Source organism: Mytilus edulis, chromosome 3 (genome assembly GCF_963676685.1).
Source record: "Mytilus edulis chromosome 3, xbMytEdul2.2, whole genome shotgun sequence".
In the NCBI taxonomy this organism is placed as follows: domain Eukaryota; kingdom Metazoa; phylum Mollusca; class Bivalvia; order Mytilida; family Mytilidae; genus Mytilus; species Mytilus edulis.
Genome location: NC_092346.1, coordinates 80282859 through 80301300, shown reverse-complemented (window position 1 = coordinate 80301300; position 18442 = coordinate 80282859). Strand labels below are relative to the sequence as shown.

Here is an 18442-nt window from a genome sequence, read left to right as displayed (position 1 = left end):
TGTACATGTATGTAAATGTATATTTAGTAATTTAGCATTCAATGGTCAGAATCTGAGCCAACAATATATATTATGAACACAGAGTTAAATAATAATATTACATCATACGAGTTCGTATATAAAATCAACCAAATTATCTCTATCCTTAAAATGATACTCATTTAAAGCGTTGTTCATACTGATAATTTCTCAAAATTTTAATGGAATTAATGTTTAAACAAACCAAGTAAAAGTCAAACTGGTCAAAGACAAAAAGGTACAATAGGACTTTTATAAAAGGAAAAAAGTACTGTCTGGTCGTCTTGATATTTTATTTTTTGAAAGTTGCTATATGGTGAATACAATGGAGACAAAAAATAAAGTTAACAAGTTGCTCTAGTAAATATACTGCACATATATGTATATGTAGATATTATGTATGTGGTTAATTACAGGATGTGACCTTTACCAAAATACATATGGTCCAATGTTATTTTTTACAATTTCATATAATTAAACAGCAACTATGCCCAACATTGAACCAAAACATAAGCTCATAGTATTTGCTGTAGTCACTTTCAACACAATTTCAAATTGAATAAAAATATCAAACTTCCGTCCTGTATATGTGGCTGGCATTTATGATATATATCATGACATTGTTAAGAAGACTTTTAGAATGTCTTTAAAGTCTTGTCCGTCATAGTTTTTTACCGTTACATTATGGCTATCATGTAGACCTGCTATCATACTGGAGAGCTCTAAAAAAGAAAAATAACCTATAGTCTAGAATTTTACAAATACAACAAAATGAAGAACAGAATATAAATGAGTAAACAATAGATTATCTAGTTGGATATATTTCAGTATTAACAACGTATTTCCATTTACTGAGGAAAGTTTTTTGTACTTTCAATTTTGTCTGTCGATATCAACAATAATAGCGTTAGGTTTTTTTAAAAGTACTCATAGAATGACCTAAACCATCTGACTTTATTTTTTACAGACTTCGATATTCTATTTCCCCACTTTGTAAAACATGGATCCAGTTTTTGAAGAAATTTTTCCTAACAGCGTACAAAATATATCTTTGATATAATTATAAAACATGACAGTCTATTAATGATAGGGTTCATAAATATTTGCTACGTGGTCTCAGATTTATAAAGACAAACGTCCTGTGATATGCATTTGAATTGGTAAGAAAACATAATCTGTAGATTTAAATTTGCGTACTAAACTGAATAATCGGATCGAATTTTGATATCAGCTATCATGGGTTTGGTCTGATTTCAATATAGAAAGTTTTCTAGTCACTCCATCATAATATGTGAAAGAATATCTAGAGCATCAACTCAAACCGTAGAATGTTGTGTCTGTCCAAACATTTCAGTGTTTTGAATGAGGTGGAAAGCTGCATTATTGAAGAGCTCACGATACAATCCGGGATATTGGTGCCCTAGAGTATTTACATGTATTTGATTGGTTAAACGTATGTGTCCTCTTTGAAATGCATTGTGTTTAATGTATTATCCTAATCAATTTTCTGCGCATGTTTTTGCTTTGTTTAAAAGTAGAAAAAATATAGACTAAACAACACACTTCTTCCTGAGTTTGGTCTGAAAAGGCACAGTATTTTCTTATCCATTCCAACTGCTCTCCCGATCTCATAACCAACACCAAGCGATGGTTGTGTTACTTCTGCAATTAAAACTAAAATGGAAAATCAGTTTTAATATGAAATACAAGAGTTATTTCTGCTTTTCAAATTGGTATTCAATTTAATAACAAAAAAATGTCGATGCATAATTTCGATCATCTGGTCCATATCGAGAGAGAGACCGATACCAAACCTTAGTTCTAGTCTGATATGACAGTAAGCAAATGCTACGAACCACACTACAAAGCAGGACACTTACTCTTTCGTCGCATTTTCCAGCATCGGTCTGAAAGTTTTTGATTTGACTATTTTATGTATTGCCTTGAGCATCTCGATTTTCAACCATTCCTATTTTAACTTGTATCATGTTTATTATGACGCTGTGGTTGGTTTAACGCCGTCTCGTGCTGACCACTTATGGATCCGTTGGGGGTTAGTAAATTCATAGGGATTTATGACGTCACGTTTACTGTCTAATTGCAACAAAAAGAAATATATATTGATTGATTGATTATCTTTATTTCCTCCATAATATGAAGATTTTACAATTTATATTATAAGAACAGAATCAAGAACATAACACTAACATATTTACATATTCTAAACAACATCAAAGTATACAAACAGCAATAAAAAAAAGTCTATAGGTAGTTACATAATTACATAGGAAATAGAGTCAAAAACAAAACGTCTATAATTCACCAACTTCATACAAGAACAACATTAGTTAAGATCAAATATGTGACTATAAAGATCATAATTGAAGACCTGATATAGTTTATACATATAATCTGCTATGTGGCACATCAAGAGGCTCCATACATCAGCATTTATAGTTTGCATGGTATGATTCATACTTCCAAGTAACGACTCGATAATTTCGTCATCATCTTGATTAAAGAAACGAACGGAATCCTCTACGTCAAGAATATCAACAATTTTGTAGAACATTTCTGTCCGAATTTGTAAAAGAGATGTACAGCAAAGTATATAATGCATAAGTATATCCGTATTATATAAGTTACACAAGGAGCATTTGCCTGTTTGAATAGCTATGGCTCCTAATTTCACAAGCGTCATAAATTTTGAATTTAGTGATGGATAAGTTACCGCTAGTCGTAACAAACGATGCTCCGTCAAACAAGTATGTATTTTATGGTACCGCTTAAGTTCTGGTCGCCGTTCAACTGAGTGTTTCCATTTGTTTTCTTCGTATATGTCTACAGTCTGTTTTACAATTTTGCTCCACAGTAGCTTGTCTGGAAAAAAGTTTTCAGCCACAAAGTTTTCAACAAAAGCATCAAAATCATATTTTATCAAAATTTTGATATAATCGTAAGTCAATGAAATTTGACTGGCCTCACCGGTTAATATTTGTCCCATACGAAAATTAAACATCCGTTTATGTATTGTTGTCGATTTTGCACGACACAGTCTCCCAAAAAACAAAAGTTTCATTTTATCAGTATATCCTTCGACAGACCACAAACCAACATTACTAATACAAGAGTCAGTCGGACTACGTTTATCCATCATTAGTATAAATCTGACGAAATATCTTTGAGTTATTTCCAACATTTCAGTTTCACGGTAGGGTAGCTGACCCCAAGTTTCACATCCATAAAGTGCAATTGTAAGAATTACTCTTTTCCATATCAAGTTATTAGTTAAGGCACTCATCCCTCGTGGATTAACACCAACAGTATATAGTGAGTGAAGTTTCTGTTTTAACTTTTTACTGGATTTATCTGATCTATCGAAAGTTTTTCCATCTGAGCTAATAAGTGTTCCAGCGTAAGTATATGTACGTTTTCTTTCGAGTACAATATTACCTAGGTTAAGACATGCTGCAGAGTCATAATTGTTGCGAGTCTTTTTTGGTGGTGTAAAAGTCAAAACACTACTTTTCGATGCATTATATTTTAACCGCCATTTGAGCGCATAGCTGTTAACAACGTTTAATAATGTCTGAGCACCATTTACAGTTGCGCTTAATAAAGTTGTGTCATCAGCTAACAAGATTGTTGGTATGCTTATCGGGCCTACTAGTAGTCCACAATGTGTCGATAAGAGTTCACAAATCAAGTCATTGATAAATAAGGAAAATAACCAGGCAGACAACACACGGCCTTGACCTACTCCTTGTTCAATCCGAAACACTTGACTTGTTAGTCCACTATGCTGCACATGTGCTGTTGCAGTTTTATACGACATATATATCAGATTCCACAATTTACCTTGAATTCCAATTTGGTTCAGTTTGTAAAGTAGGCCATCTTGCCATACTCGGTCAAAGGCCTTTTCGTTGTCGAGAAAAATGGCATAAACAATCGAATTACGTTCAAGATAATAATGAATTGCTTCTTTCAAGGTGTAAATAGCTGGTATCGCACCATGTTCTTTTACAAATCCAAACTGGAGTGGATGCGGCATCACACTATTGATATTAACAAGGAGTTTATGAATACGATTCAAAATTATTTTATCAAACAGTTTTCCTAATGAAGACGTTAAAGTAACTGCACGATAACTATTTGGATTTGTTTTGTCTTTATTATTTCCTTTATAAAGAGGTATAACTAATAATATATATTTAGATATTTACCAAATTGTTTTTGCGCATCTGGCCAGTAACCTTGGTATCGTTAACATTATTTTACTATTTGTGAACTAAATGAACTATTTGTGGATTCTTATAAATTCTATATAACTTTTGGACTATTTTAAATCTTGATCTATTTCTGAAATTAATTCTTACATACTTTTGATTTTTTAACCCTGTATGCTAACACTGCCCATGTGAAATTTTAAAATTGTTTGTATATACATTGAACAACAAATATATGTGACGTATACAATTTTCTGACGTCAGCCACGCGAATCAATGATTGTGTTTGTAGATAGATGTTTTTGTGTTCTGTTAAATTGTTCCTTTAAAAAAATTATTACACGATGATGACTGCTGTACCCATATTTTGACTATTTTATTTATTATGTCTATTTAGTTCACGCATCATTGTAAATATAACGGAATTTGATAGACTGTAATCAAAGTGAGAGGTTTAGCGCTTTAAAACCAGGTTTTATCCACCATTTTCTACATTTGAAAATGTCTGTACCAAGTCAGGAATATGACAGTTCTTGTCCATTCGTTTTTTATGTGAATTTTCATTTGATTTTGCCATGTGATTATGGACTTTCCGATTAGATTTTCCTCTGAGTTTTTTTTGTGATTTTACTTTGTACAACACATTTATACAACTGAAAATTTGTAAAAATTAATAAGCGTGCAAGATTTATTCAAAATCCGTCACGCAGAGTTGAGTAGTAACGAATACCTTCAAAAGCCTAAATTTTGACACGATTTTCACGTCTTTTAGCAAAAATTCGGTTGGTAAATTTTATGCATTTTTTTTTACAGATACACAGTTTCTTTTATTTCGCTTGTCAAAGCTGAAGTTGTACTGAAACACCTGATCTTCCATACACATATAGTTATGCTTACTTACCATCGGCACTTTTTAATTTGGTCAAACACAACTGATGTACTTCTTTACTCCCCAATTCGATTTCATCTGTGAAATTACACAAGTTTTTCATTAATCGCCTTTGCTGATATTAATCGCTGTTTTACATTTTTTGTTTTATTAATATGAACTTGCAAGAACCATTTTCCTTATACTATTTATGATATTATTTATAGTACAGCATCAAGTATAGCATTATAAAAATGTTAACAAGATAATCAAAAGTATATATATATTTTTATCTCGAGTTTAAAAAATAATTGAACCCGATTATGCTAAAACCTGTGTCTCATTGATGAACACGATTAAAAATGAAAACAACATGTAATAAATTTGATGCTTCCGAAGTGCATTTCTGGATTTACCTTCATCAGGAAAGTTCAAAGCCGTCTATTTAAAAGCCAAGGATGTAAATGGACGAGCTTTAAACCAAAAAGGTTCTACAAAAATAGCAAAATCCACCAAAGGTCAACTTTGCCTGAAGAAGTTGAAACCTTAGTTTGTAAACGGGCAATTTTAAATACTTTGTTATAAAAGTACCGAAGTTCTGACTAATGAATTGATGATACCTTCGGGGACTGATAGTCCACCACCAGAGTTATCGACTCGGTGCTGTAAAAAATATTCAAAAACAACGCGTAATAGATTTTAAAAACCGTAATCAACAAATCAACCTTACAGTGTTATGCTAGTTATTTTTCTGGAACTAATATGTGAATGGAGTAAAATTACTTTTTCTAATTTCTTAAAATAAGATACAAGCTTCGTGCAAGCGAAAGTGGAATACAGACAGTACTTGACTATCACAGACTCTCTTTATTTGTATCGTCTTAGCTTTCCACATTTGCACGTTCGACATGGCGGAATCTATTATGTTGGCCTTACCTTGTTCAACTGTTGGCGATCCAACAAATTCCGTCAAAACTTCACCATACTTGGATTTTAATTCATCAATTATAGTAGCGTACAGTTCAGCGTCTTGTCTACCACCTTGAATACTTCCACAGAAGTATATCTTCATGTTCACAAAGGCACAGTGTTGCAATTTTTAATTTGTGACCGCTAACACATGGTACATGAAAAAATAAGAAAAAAAGAAAGTGTATAGTGATTATGTTGTTGTTTGTTTGACATCTTTTGGTAAAGGTTTCATGTATATTCAGACCGACAATTAATTACTAATAAAAGAAAAATACTAACTATTAATAAACAGAAAAGGAACTTTGATATTGAACAATGAACTTACATCTCATGATCGATAAGTAGAAAACTATGCAAATGTTATAATATCACAGTCATCTAGATAAATAAAAGAACAAAAGTACACAACAATGCTGTACATCGTCATATTGTAAATGCGAACATTTCAAAAGTTCTTCTTTAACTCTTTCATTAGAAGTTGAAGTTGATGTTTTAATTATTATACGCTTTTTGATTTACAATCAAAAGAGAAAACAAGAAAGAAAACATTATAAGAAGATAAGATCTTACCTGATGGCGATGTTGTCGCAGTTAATGTGATGTCTTCAGTCTGGAATCATCATTGATTTTCATACTTAAAAATTATACAATATGAAAACACCTTGCATATAACTTCGTCTTGATCTGTAAAAAGGAATTAAGATTTACATAACAAAAACCGGAAAAAAATTATCGTGTAAAGAATCTTGTTTCCTCGTCTTTGAAATACAAAGACACACAACAGCACAATGTAAAGATTAACATATTGTTCATGATATAATGACAAATTTAATAGTAATTATTATATTTTCTTTAATTGATGCATTATTTAAGTGTTTCTGTTGTATTTATACGACAAGGCTTAGTCTCCTTCCTTAATTCAGGCAACTGACTGACTTGTTTTTGCACTCATGAGGCAAAATTTCAAACTAGAATTTATGACTAACGTGATGAATTCTCTTTCTTATTGCTAACTTCCCATTTCTCAACAGCAAACTACCCTATGTATCATCGTATGGTATATCTATATTAAACTGGTACATTACGCTCGTGCATAGTCACACAATACGTACTTCATTAACAAGAACATATCGCCAAGTGAAAAATAATTTTGAATTAGAAAAGTATCTCCTACTGGACCTTAACAAAAGTGTTATTTCTAAAATGGTAAATATCAGAATTGGTAATAGCAAATTACTAATAAAAGTTGGTAGACATACAAGAATACCTTTAGAATAGAGAATTTGTCCACTTTGCAAGGATGGACTTAAAGATGAACTCCATTTCTTCATTAAATGTTAAGCGTTATAATTTAATAGAAATGTACTCTTTTGTAATTTAAGTGATATAGTTCCATCTTTTGTTAATATGTCTGAACAAGATAAGTTTAGTTTCATTTTGATTGTAATGATACGGACATTAGTACTGTATGTGTAGCTGAAATAATCGATATGTATGATTCGAACATTCATTTAAAGCAAACATAATGTTGCTAAGAACTGTTATATAGCATATTAATCTATTGTAATAAAAAAATCATAATATCTAATAAAATTTGTAGATTTAGCTTACAAAGTCCTTATATTTGTATAAAGTAACATTCGTTTATAGTGGAAAATTGTTTTAATGTTGAATAAGCTACAATTAAAAATTGCTTGCTAGTCCTTCTATGTGATTACCATTAGATAACTCTGGTTCATTTCCCAATCAATCTGTCATCAAGGGAAGATAAGTAATTCAATTTTCATTCAAAGTCTTTTTCATAAATGATGAACGGTTCTTTAAACCTCTACCTCAGGCATAGATTACCTTAGATGAATTTGGCAACACTTTTAGGAATTCTGGTCCTCAATGCTCTTCAACTTCGTACTTTATTTGGCTTTTTTTTTTTTTTTTTTTTTTTTTTTTTTTTTTTTTTTTTTTTTTTTATCTTTTTTGGATTCGAGCGTCACTGATGAGTCTTTTGTAGACGAAACGCGCGTCTGGCGTATATACAAAATTAAGTCCTGGTATCTATGATGAGTCTATTTATATTGGTATGTAATCATTTTAAACGTTTCGAGGTAGGGCCAATTTGCCGGGGATTTTTTTTTTCACAGAAGGGCCAATTTCAAAAAGTGCCGACAGAATAAAATTTACTATAAAAACAAAAAATAAAAATGCTTTTTGATCAATATCTCGATTTACATATATTATGATATATGTGATCAATAGTTAATTCAACCCTCAAAAAGGATGAAAGTCCAATATGCGGATTTTTGGGTGTTTTTAGGTGGAAAAAAAATGGAATCCCCCCCAGAAGGACATTTCAAACCCCAAAAAAGTTATGCTTTTTATGACTGTTGTTATTCATACTACTTTTTCCCTCAAAAATGAAATTGGTTTAGTGTGTCCATATTACATAAACAGCTTTTAAAAGACAAAATTGTAACATCGATAAATTGTACCGATAAAGCTACTTAATAAGAGATATAATTATAAGCATCGCCGTAGCCCCATCAGTAGAGCACAGAACTACTAATAAATGATGGTTTTGAAGAAAGGGTTCAGAACATTTGCATTTTTTGTGTTGTTATATCAAATTTTAATGTTTCTATCATATTTTTTCGGATGTTTGCTTAATTCATAGAGTCATGCTGGTTTATTTTGACCATATAGTTTACTAGTATATCATTTTACATGTATCAAAGAAAAATAATGTACTAGTATCGCTTATTGTGTGCAATCCTATGACTGTCCATACTCTTGACTTACTTTCTATTCATGTGTTTACATTTATTACATATATTCAATGAATAACTGCCGTCAAACTGATGTAGGTGCCTGTATATAATCAATAACACGAGAATTAATTCTATAGAAATGAAGCCTACATGTTGCGGGTGTAATATACACACACCTTCAATAAGGCCATTGTATTCAAGTTTCAAAACAACACAAAACAATTTTCGAAACCTTTTTTGAACAGGGTATCATATGTAACAAATGCAGTCAACAACAATTTTGTCACCAATTCACAAACTGTATAGATTCTAGTACTGAAATTTTTACCACCGTCCCTTCGCCGGTACCTAAGTCATCAGAAAATAAAACAACACAACAGAACAAATCAGTTACACTACAAATCGTGATTGCAGGTAAAACATCAAGAAGCTGTTGCATCTGTATCACAACGAAGGGCCGATTTGTTAAAATTACAGAAAAAGCAATATAACATGTGTTAGTAACACAGGGTGATCTATGACCAACTGATGTAAGATATTCTCCGGTTAAAATATATACATGTATTATCTTATCTTATCTTAAAGACTATAAAACCTTAAAAGACCAGGACAAATACAGATATACATATATTCAGAATGAGAAAATCACGATTTGAATTTGTTCGATATTATTTGGCTCCTAAACAAGTTACGTGGTATGGCACCTTGCATAAAGGATGTTAATAATAAAATAAAATCAATATTAAAAAATCAATAGTCTTGGCCTTGTTTTAGTACAGTCAGGATTCTACTTCGTCAAAATTATCTCCCCATTACGCCAGTTCATTTTCACAATCGTAGAAATGGAAGCCATTGTAGCGATGACGCGCTACCAATTTTGCTCTTGGAAACCGATAAATTTATCCACATTGCACCAATACGATCCTTATATGTCAGTTATATTTTAAAAGACAAATGTATCAACTAGCTAATGAGCATCAGTTAATGATCTTGTCTGCATTGATTCAACTTAAAACTATTGTCTGATCGGTTGTCAGGTGGAATTTTCGAAAAATCATAAACATTTAAAAAAATTCTAATTAAATATTTCGTGGAAGGGCAAACTAGATTTTTTTAGTGGTTGAAGACTATAAACCCTAGTTATCACACACAAAAAAATACAGTTTTTCGAAGATATGCATTTTCATCATCCAACTTGTAAGACTGTCGTCAAGTACTTTCAGTAGAAAAATAGCTATTCGAACACACCTTCTCTGTTTTTGTGACTCATTAGATAGGTATTTCACTTGACCCATATATTTCATCTTTTAGTACTGTTATTTTTTTGTGTTATAAAGTCAAACTGTAGCTTTAATATATAAAAATGATAGAATCTAAAGCAAGACGATGTATGAAATATTCTTACTTTGTACGATATCAAGACAAAATACTCAACTCAAACACGCCCTAACATAAATAGGTGCACTCGATTTTCTCTTTCGATACAATTGGTACCTATTTTTTGGAATTTTTTCTTCAGACACATAATGGAAGGGCAGACACGAAAATTACCGAACTAATAGATTGACATGTTTTCCGTCCGTGGTAATTTTTTCAAAAAAATCGGAGGTTATGCATTTTCGTCATCCAACTTGAAAGATACCCATGTCGTCGACTTGATATCTAATTGTTCTGCTTAACTATGTACTAGATAAATTGAAAACTTATGCAAATGGTGTTTTTGAAATAAAACACCTCGTTATTTAGAAGAAAATTGCAGTTTTGTTTGTTTCTATTAACTTTTAACAAATTTGTCACTATAGTAAACAATACAGTAAACATTTATCGCCTTCTCTAATAAAGAGCTTCGATTCTTTTGTTCTATTTCAACCTGGTTTCCGACTGAGTAGGAATACCTGTTCAAGGTATGAAAATAGATGATGTGACGTATTTTCATTTATTATAATAAGCATCTACCGGGCTATTTAAAACATGATTTACCTATCTTGATCTTATCGAATGAAACAAATTCCCGGCAAATTGGCTCTACCTCTTTATGAAATTATATTCGTACATCAATGTTTTTGATACACCAATAATACAAACTGAAATATATTGAATTGATACATTTTTTAATTATTCAAAATTATATCAGAAACCTAAACTTAATTATAGAATAATGAACCTGTTAAAGGGAGACAATACTCGCATAATTTTTTCGAATTGGCACATAATACAACGGAATGTCGATCTTGCATACAAATGGCACATCAATATAATTAATTAACTGTGCAAGCGTACTCCATCTTCAATGATGATTCTAAATTATAGATATAACCAAAAGTTGTTAATCTATAGATAGGGAAGACTAATGAAAGCTAATACACTGTAAAAATATTTCTTTGCAATTTTTTAAAACTTCCTCAGAAAAATGCTCGATCCACTTGACTTTCATAGCTCATAATTAACGTTTTTACACAATATTAAAGTAGTTAAAGATTATTCGCTTCTCAAAGTGTAAGACGCAATAAAAATCGTATGCTTGCACCATCTTACCGAAATACGGATTTAATTAAGTCCTGAACATTTCGACATTTCTTCGTTTATTTTTATCAAAACCGGTTTTAAACAAATCACAAGCACGTGTTAAAATCCGACTGAATACTTATTTCCCGATATGGTCAGGTAAATTTGCTATAACAGTTATAGTATTAAAGCTTATTGTTATAGCTTGAATTGAAATATGAATAACACCTCCACGCAATGTAGATATAAAATATGTGTCTCTTATCATGAAGAAAATATGTCTCTGTATATATATATTTTTTTGTAGTTGTATTTTGTAAATGTCAGCTGGTATCATTCCTGTATTGGAATTTACACCAATGACATTATTCGATTACACAATCCTTTGTTATGTATAGCTGTTATATGGGTCAGTTCAAACCATTTATTCAGTTACAAACGTTTAAAAAGAGACAAACGCAGGATACAAAAAAGGATACTCATCAATCGAAAACATACTGACATTTCCATGATGTCAAAATCGAAAAAAACGTTCAAAAGACAAACAAAAGTGTATAAGACACAATATAGAAAACTGAAGACTGCGTAAAAATAAACCCAAGAACAAACTGGAGTGAAGTTGATTAAGATGCTCCTGTTTAAATCATGAACAATTATAACGGAGTATATAACAGCCATACAGTTGCTGCGAATCGAAGGGAGAAATAAGGAGACAAAATATGTCAATGTGAAAACCAATCGCCATTCTTTATTCTTTTGGTAAAATCTGTTCTATGAAGACAAAAATTTCCATAATTTGACTTACAATGAGTAGTGTCAATACCTTGCAGTAAAGTAATCTAGGTATATCATATTGAGGTGAAACAATTAAGTCGTTCCTATTAAGGCTTAACAAAACAAGTGAAAAAAATTTCAATTTCACAAAAAAATTGTAAAATAAATAGGGAATGTGTTCAATAGAACACAGATAATGCCCCCACTTACATATAACGTTATAAAGGGTCATAACTCAAGAAATAAAAAAGTGACGCTACCCAAATTTGTACTCGATCTGAGTTTTGTGGTAATTAGTGTTGTGTACAGTTATGCGTCTTGTAACCGACCTTGAACACTTTCACAGAGGTATATCTTCATTTTCACACCGGGACTATGTTGTAATTTACAATATGAGTCAAATAACACATATGACAGGAAAAAAATAAGAAAGATACTGAAGAATGATTTTGTTGTTGGTATTGACATCTATATGCAACGGTTTTATGAATATTCAGAACAGCAAATGAGCAAAAAAGGAAATATTAAAAATAAATATACAGGAAAGCAACTTTGATCCTGTCCAAAAAACTAATATCAAATGCATGATTACTTAAAATAAAATTTGCTCATAGTCTAGTATAATGTAACAATATGATAGCCATCTACAAATAAATATTAGAACAAATATCTTCTACAATTTTTTTTCTTCAAAAAGTGTTTCTTTAACTTTGTCATTTGAAGTAAAGTTGATGTTTTAATAATACTTTTTTTTTTAATTATTATTAGCAAACAAAAGGGAAATCAAAACTGAGAAAACATAATTAGGAGATAAGATCTTACCTGATGGCGATGTTGTCGTATTTAATGTGATGTTTTCAGGATAATAAGTCTCGAATCATCATTGATTTTCATTTATAAAAATTGCACCATATGAATACTCCTTGCATATAACTTCGTCTTGATCTGTTAAAAAAAAATAAGATTAAAATAACACAAACCGGAAAAAATAATTCGCTTACCAAAGATTTGAATTTTCATGTTAAGAATCATGTTTCATCGTCTTTAAAATACAAAAACACACAACAGAAGAATGTAAAGATTACTATATTCTGCATGATATGATGACACATTTAATAGTAATTATCATATATTCTTGAGATGATGCAGTATTTAAATATTTCTGTTGTATTTATACGATAAAGCTTAAATTCACTACTCGATTCATGCAACTGGCTGACTTGATTTTTTTGTTATAACCATATAGAGCAGAATTAGTTCAATAGTTAACAAAGGTACCAGGATTATAATTTAGTACGCCAGATGCGCGTTTCGTCTATATAAGACTCACCAGTGACGCTCATATCAATAAAATTAACGGTACCAATTTTCTTGCACCAGATGCGCATTTCGACAATACATGTCTCTTCAGTGATGCTCGTGGCCAAAAAAAAATTTGAAATCCAAAGCTTATATAAAAGATGAAGAGCTATAATCCAAAAGGTCCAAAAATTATAGCCAAATCTGTGAAAGGAATCAGAGCTTTGCATGAGGGAGATACATTTTAATTTATAATAATTTCTAATATTTTGTAACAGCAAATTTTAATAACACAAAAAATCCGTATGTTCATGCCAGTACCGAAGTACTGGCTACTGGGCTGGTGATACCCTCGGGGACTAATAGTCCACCAGCAGAGGCATCGACCCAGTGGTAGTAATAAAATTAACGGTACCAATTTTCTTGCACCAGATGCGCATTTCGACAATACATGTCTCTACAATGATGCTTGTGGCCAAAATATTTGAAATCCAAAGCTTATATAAAAGATGAAGAGCTATAATCCAAAAGGTTCAAAAAGTATAGCCAAATCTGTGAAAGGAATCAGAGCTTTGCATGAGGGAGATACATTCCTTAATTTATAATAATTTCTAATATTTTGTAACAGCAAATTTTAATAACACAAAAAATCCGTATGTTCATGCCAGTACCGAAGTACTGGCTACTGGGCTGGTGATACCCTCGGGGACTTATAGTCCACCAGCAGAGGCATCGACCCAGTGGTAGTAATAAAATTAACGGTACCAATTTTCTTGCACCAGATGCGCATTTCGGCAATACATGTCTCTTCAGTGATGCTCGCGGCCAAAATATTTGAAATCCAAAGCTTATATAAAAGATGAAAATATTTATAAAGCCAAACAAGTACAAAGTTGAAGAGCATTGAGGATCCAAAATTTCAAAAAGTTGTGCCAAATACTGCTAAGGTAAACTATGCCTGGGATAAGAAAATCCTTAGTTTTTCGAAAATGTCAAGGTTTTGTATACAGGAAATTTATAAAAATGACCACATTATTGATATTCATGTCAACACCGAAATGTTGACTACTGGGCTGGTGATACCCTTCGATATCGTCCTCCTTTAATTTGACTTGCAGTAAAATTACTTAGTAATAGGTATTACATATTATTTCGTTTAACATCTGAAAATGAAGTTTTTCTTTGGTTTTGGTTATAACTTGACTCCTGTGATCTGCACCTACTGTGTTGATCGTTTATAACATTACTTCTTGTTATATGTGCGTTCAATGAGGCTATATACTTGTAATGATCTGTAATCGAAGGAACTTTTACTGCTTCACTAAAGTTTGGTATGCATTTGAAATGGATTTGACAAAAATAGTCATCGGTGTAAAACGTCACAATATGTGCTTATCTAAAGGTTTTGGGAATTAATCGTTTTTTGTAAAATATATCAAAATGTATCACTTCCTTCTGTTGTGGAAAGGTTAAACAAATTGGGTAAAACCCTTCAATTAAGGGATTACCTCACAAGGTAATGCATTTCCCTTTGTAAAATAAGGGATAAAGTAAAAGTAAAAAAAAAGTTTTAAAAAGGATTTCTACGTACGTACACATGGGCACATATTTTTATCATTTGCCGAATCCTTTCACAGATAGTTATTCGTCTATCTGGTATATAATGACAATTAAAACATGTCCATGAATTTTGGAATATATCAATAGACTTCTTTTTAAATGAAAATAAAAGGACCTATCTTTCAAATAAGATATTCAAAATTTAACGATTTTCCCCCTTTAAAGTTAAAAATGCTTAATTTTGCCATTTTTTTTTTCTACAACAGCAAAATACCCCTTGTTTGAGGAACTGTTCCTGATGTAAAAGGAAATCCACGATTTGATGGTTGTCCCTCACACCTTTTAAATAACTTCTGTTTAACAGATTAATTATAACAATGAGCTCAATATAAAATTATTTTTAGTTTATCCAAACTGTACTTACATTTTCTCCGCCTCACATTTTTAGAGATAGTCGTCGATACAATTTATGTGGATTAATATATGTATATAGCATTTGTGAAAAATTATATACTAGTGATGTAAATCATGAGTCATTTAAAACCATTCATTCAATTCAAACGTATATATATAAAAAGACAAGCGAAAGATAAAAAAGGGATACTCATCAGTCGAAAACAAACTGATATTTCCATGGCGTCAAAATCGAAAAAAAAAACGGTTAAAAGAAAAACAAAGTGTATAGGACGACTCAATATAGAAAACTGAAGACAGCGTAAATAAACTCATCATAGATACCAGGACTTAATTTTGTACATACGCCAGACAAACATAATCTAGCAACAAACCGGAATGAAGTTCAGGTGCTCCTATTTAAATCATGAACAATTATGACCTGATAGCATTAGGATAATCAGTCTGAAATCATCATTGATTTTCATACATAAAAATTGTACAATGTGAACACAACTTCAAATATTACTTGGTCTTGATCTGTTAATAGGAATTAAGATTTACATAACAAAAACCGGAAATGATCATTCGCTTACCAAAGTTTTAAATTTCTCATGTTAAGAATCGTGTTTCCTCGTCTTCGAAATACAAAGACACACAGCAGCACAATGTAAAAATTACTATATTCTGCATGATATGATGACAAATTTAATGGTACTTATAATATTTTCTTGAGGTAACTTGATTGTTTTATAACCATATAGAGCAGAGTTAGTTCAAAAACTTTCCACAGAAAGAAACAGAAAAGGAATCTTATAAAGGTTTTTTAATTTCATTATTGATTATGTCCTGTCTCTCAATAATCATATTTTAGTAAGTGTTTCCACCTCATATATCCCAGTCAACCTGATATTTAGGATACAACAGCAAACTTCAAAGTTAGTGACATGTTTTCGCGGTCTTTTAATACCCCAAATAATCGTCTGAGTTGTAAGTTTACCGATTGGTTATCCCTTTCCCTATTGAAATATTATAACTGAGCGATTACTCGCATGACGAGTAATGGATGCATAAATTTCATGCATACAGTGTGTCCAATCTGCAGCGATTGCAGCTTTTATCATAGAGGTGACGGTAAAAAAATAAGTGTTCCGAATACAAATCAAAATAAGAAAATTGAAACAAATCTTAATGTCGTTCCAAAACTAGTTGAAGACGGGTTCTTTAATTTAAAAGAGAAAAAAAGATGAAAAAGGTAACTCATGAGTATAAACACCCCCCTATAAGCATGCTGGCTTATTACTTTCCGTGGTATATTTTTGAATCGATAACGCTATAGCTACCAATGTTTACACTATAACAAATGCTAATCGATAAAATAATTCATTGACCAAAAATCATAATTATTCATAATTAATTTAAACAAAATCATGAAGCGCATTTTCTATGGAAGTCTTTGATGTATAAGGCAATTCATGATTTTTATTTATCTTTAATAAAAGTATGAAATATATTTTTGGTATTGTTTGAAAATATTTTTTTCGTGTTTCTTTTTCTTATTATGAACAGCATTGTCTGCTAGCGTGTTCCGTTGATTCTAGTGCGGTAGGTCGTGGGTTCGAACCCCGGTAGGTCAAACCAATGACTTAAAAATTGGTAGAATAATGTGTCCAGGTAGGTTGACATGTCTTCCAGCGGAATGTTTACAGATAACTTGTGATCACTTGTGACATTAGAATGTTTATAACATGTTATCGACTTCTAGAAGCTTATAACTTGCTACTGGACATAAATATATATACATGTATATACATAAGAACGTGTTTTGAAGCTTTTCGATAGTACAGGTCACAGGAGAATCGGAAAGTTTTGGTTGAACAGCAGAGATTAATTTTAATATTTACTTATATAGGCTAGCTTATAAAAATAACGCATTTCTGATATATTTTCTTTGTTTTTTTTTATTATAAATAGTAATGCTGAAATAAGCTAGCTTCTCCCGTTTCAGGCACCCGAACCCCCCTAAAAAAAGTCTCAAATTTTTTTATGGCCTTGTTATGTGATTTTACTTTTAGGTATGTTCATCCTTTGCTTTGTCTATTAGTAAACTTATCGTTACTGAGTGTACATCATTGCGTTTGATATCTGAAAATTTTTGGTTTTAGTAAAAATGACATTCAAGAAAATAGTAGAAAGTGCCTTAGTAAGTGAATCATACCTACTGTGTAGATAGTTTATGATATTAGCTCTTGTTATATATGCGTTCAATGAGGTTATTTACTTATTTATACACTATGAAAGTTTGGCATATGCATTTGAAATTAATTTGGCATAACTAGTCATCGGTGTCCATTTTATGTTGTTAAGATCTCCAAGGAATTGGGTATTACTCGTTTGTTGTAAAATATATCAAAATGTATCACTTCCTTCTGTTGTTGACAAAATGTTGAATAAGTTGGGGAAAACCCTTCAAATGAAGAATAATTAAATAAGGGGTAAATTTTATGTGAAAAAAAAATAATTTAGTTTTTAAAACGACTTCTACATACAAATGGACATATATTAAAAAATATCATTTGCAGAATTTTTCCAAATGAATTATACATCTATCTTGTAAAATAATTACAAAACATGTAGAAATGTATATGAATTTTGGAATATTCATGAACTTCTTTCATCTTTATGATTCAAAATAAGATAACCCCTCTTTCAAATAAATTGTTCCAAATATAATGAATTTTCACCTTTAAAATCAAAAAGGTTAAGTTTTTCATTTTTATTTTCTACAACGGCAAACTAACCCCTTGTTTGAGGCACAGTTTATCATTTAGAAGGAAATCCCCCATTAAGGGTTGCTACCCAGCTGTTAAATAACTTCTGTTTAAAAGATTAATAATGTCAATGAGCTCAATATAAGATTATTTTTAGTTTATCCATATTGTACTTACATTTCTCCGCCTCACATTTTTGGGGATAGACGTAGATACAATTTATGTGGATTATCAGCATTTATGAAAGAAAATATCCTAGTATTTGTCAATTACACAATCCTATGTTATGTA

General features: G+C 31.2%; 1 protein-coding gene across 2 annotated transcripts; it reads right to left on the bottom strand.

The window, feature by feature from the left end:
* Positions 1-292: 292 nt before the first annotated feature.
* Positions 293-18442, bottom strand: LOC139514496 (putative 2'-deoxynucleoside 5'-phosphate N-hydrolase 1). 2 transcript variants are annotated; one of them, XM_071303821.1, is made up of 7 exons: positions 18329-18442; positions 12951-13073; positions 6658-6771; positions 6052-6228; positions 5149-5214; positions 1582-1692; positions 293-740 (listed from the first exon to the last, which is right to left on the bottom strand). In XM_071303821.1, the coding sequence occupies exons 4-7, from the start codon at positions 6185-6187 to the stop codon at positions 631-633; spliced, it is 423 nt and encodes a 140-aa protein (XP_071159922.1). In that variant the 5' UTR covers positions 6188-6228; positions 6658-6771; positions 12951-13073; positions 18329-18442; the 3' UTR covers positions 293-630. The 2 variants fall into 2 exon arrangements, with proteins under 2 accessions (XP_071159922.1, XP_071159923.1); XM_071303822.1 differs by having other exon boundaries at positions 501-740; positions 1582-1680.

Bases quoted from the DNA above. Each gene is read 5' to 3' on its own strand.
- LOC139514496 (XM_071303821.1), bottom strand. From the start codon at position 6,187: ATGAAGATATACTTCTGTGGAAGTATTCAAGGTGGTAGACAAGACGCT. The intron at 1,693-5,148 runs GTAAGTAAGCAT...TTTCCATTTTAG, and splicing joins CAAATTAAAAAGTGCCGATG to TTTTAATTGCAGAAGTAACA. The intron at 741-1,581 runs GTGTGTTGTTTA...TTTCTTTTTTAG, and splicing joins CAGACCAAACTCAGGAAGAA to AGCTCTCCAGTATGATAGCA.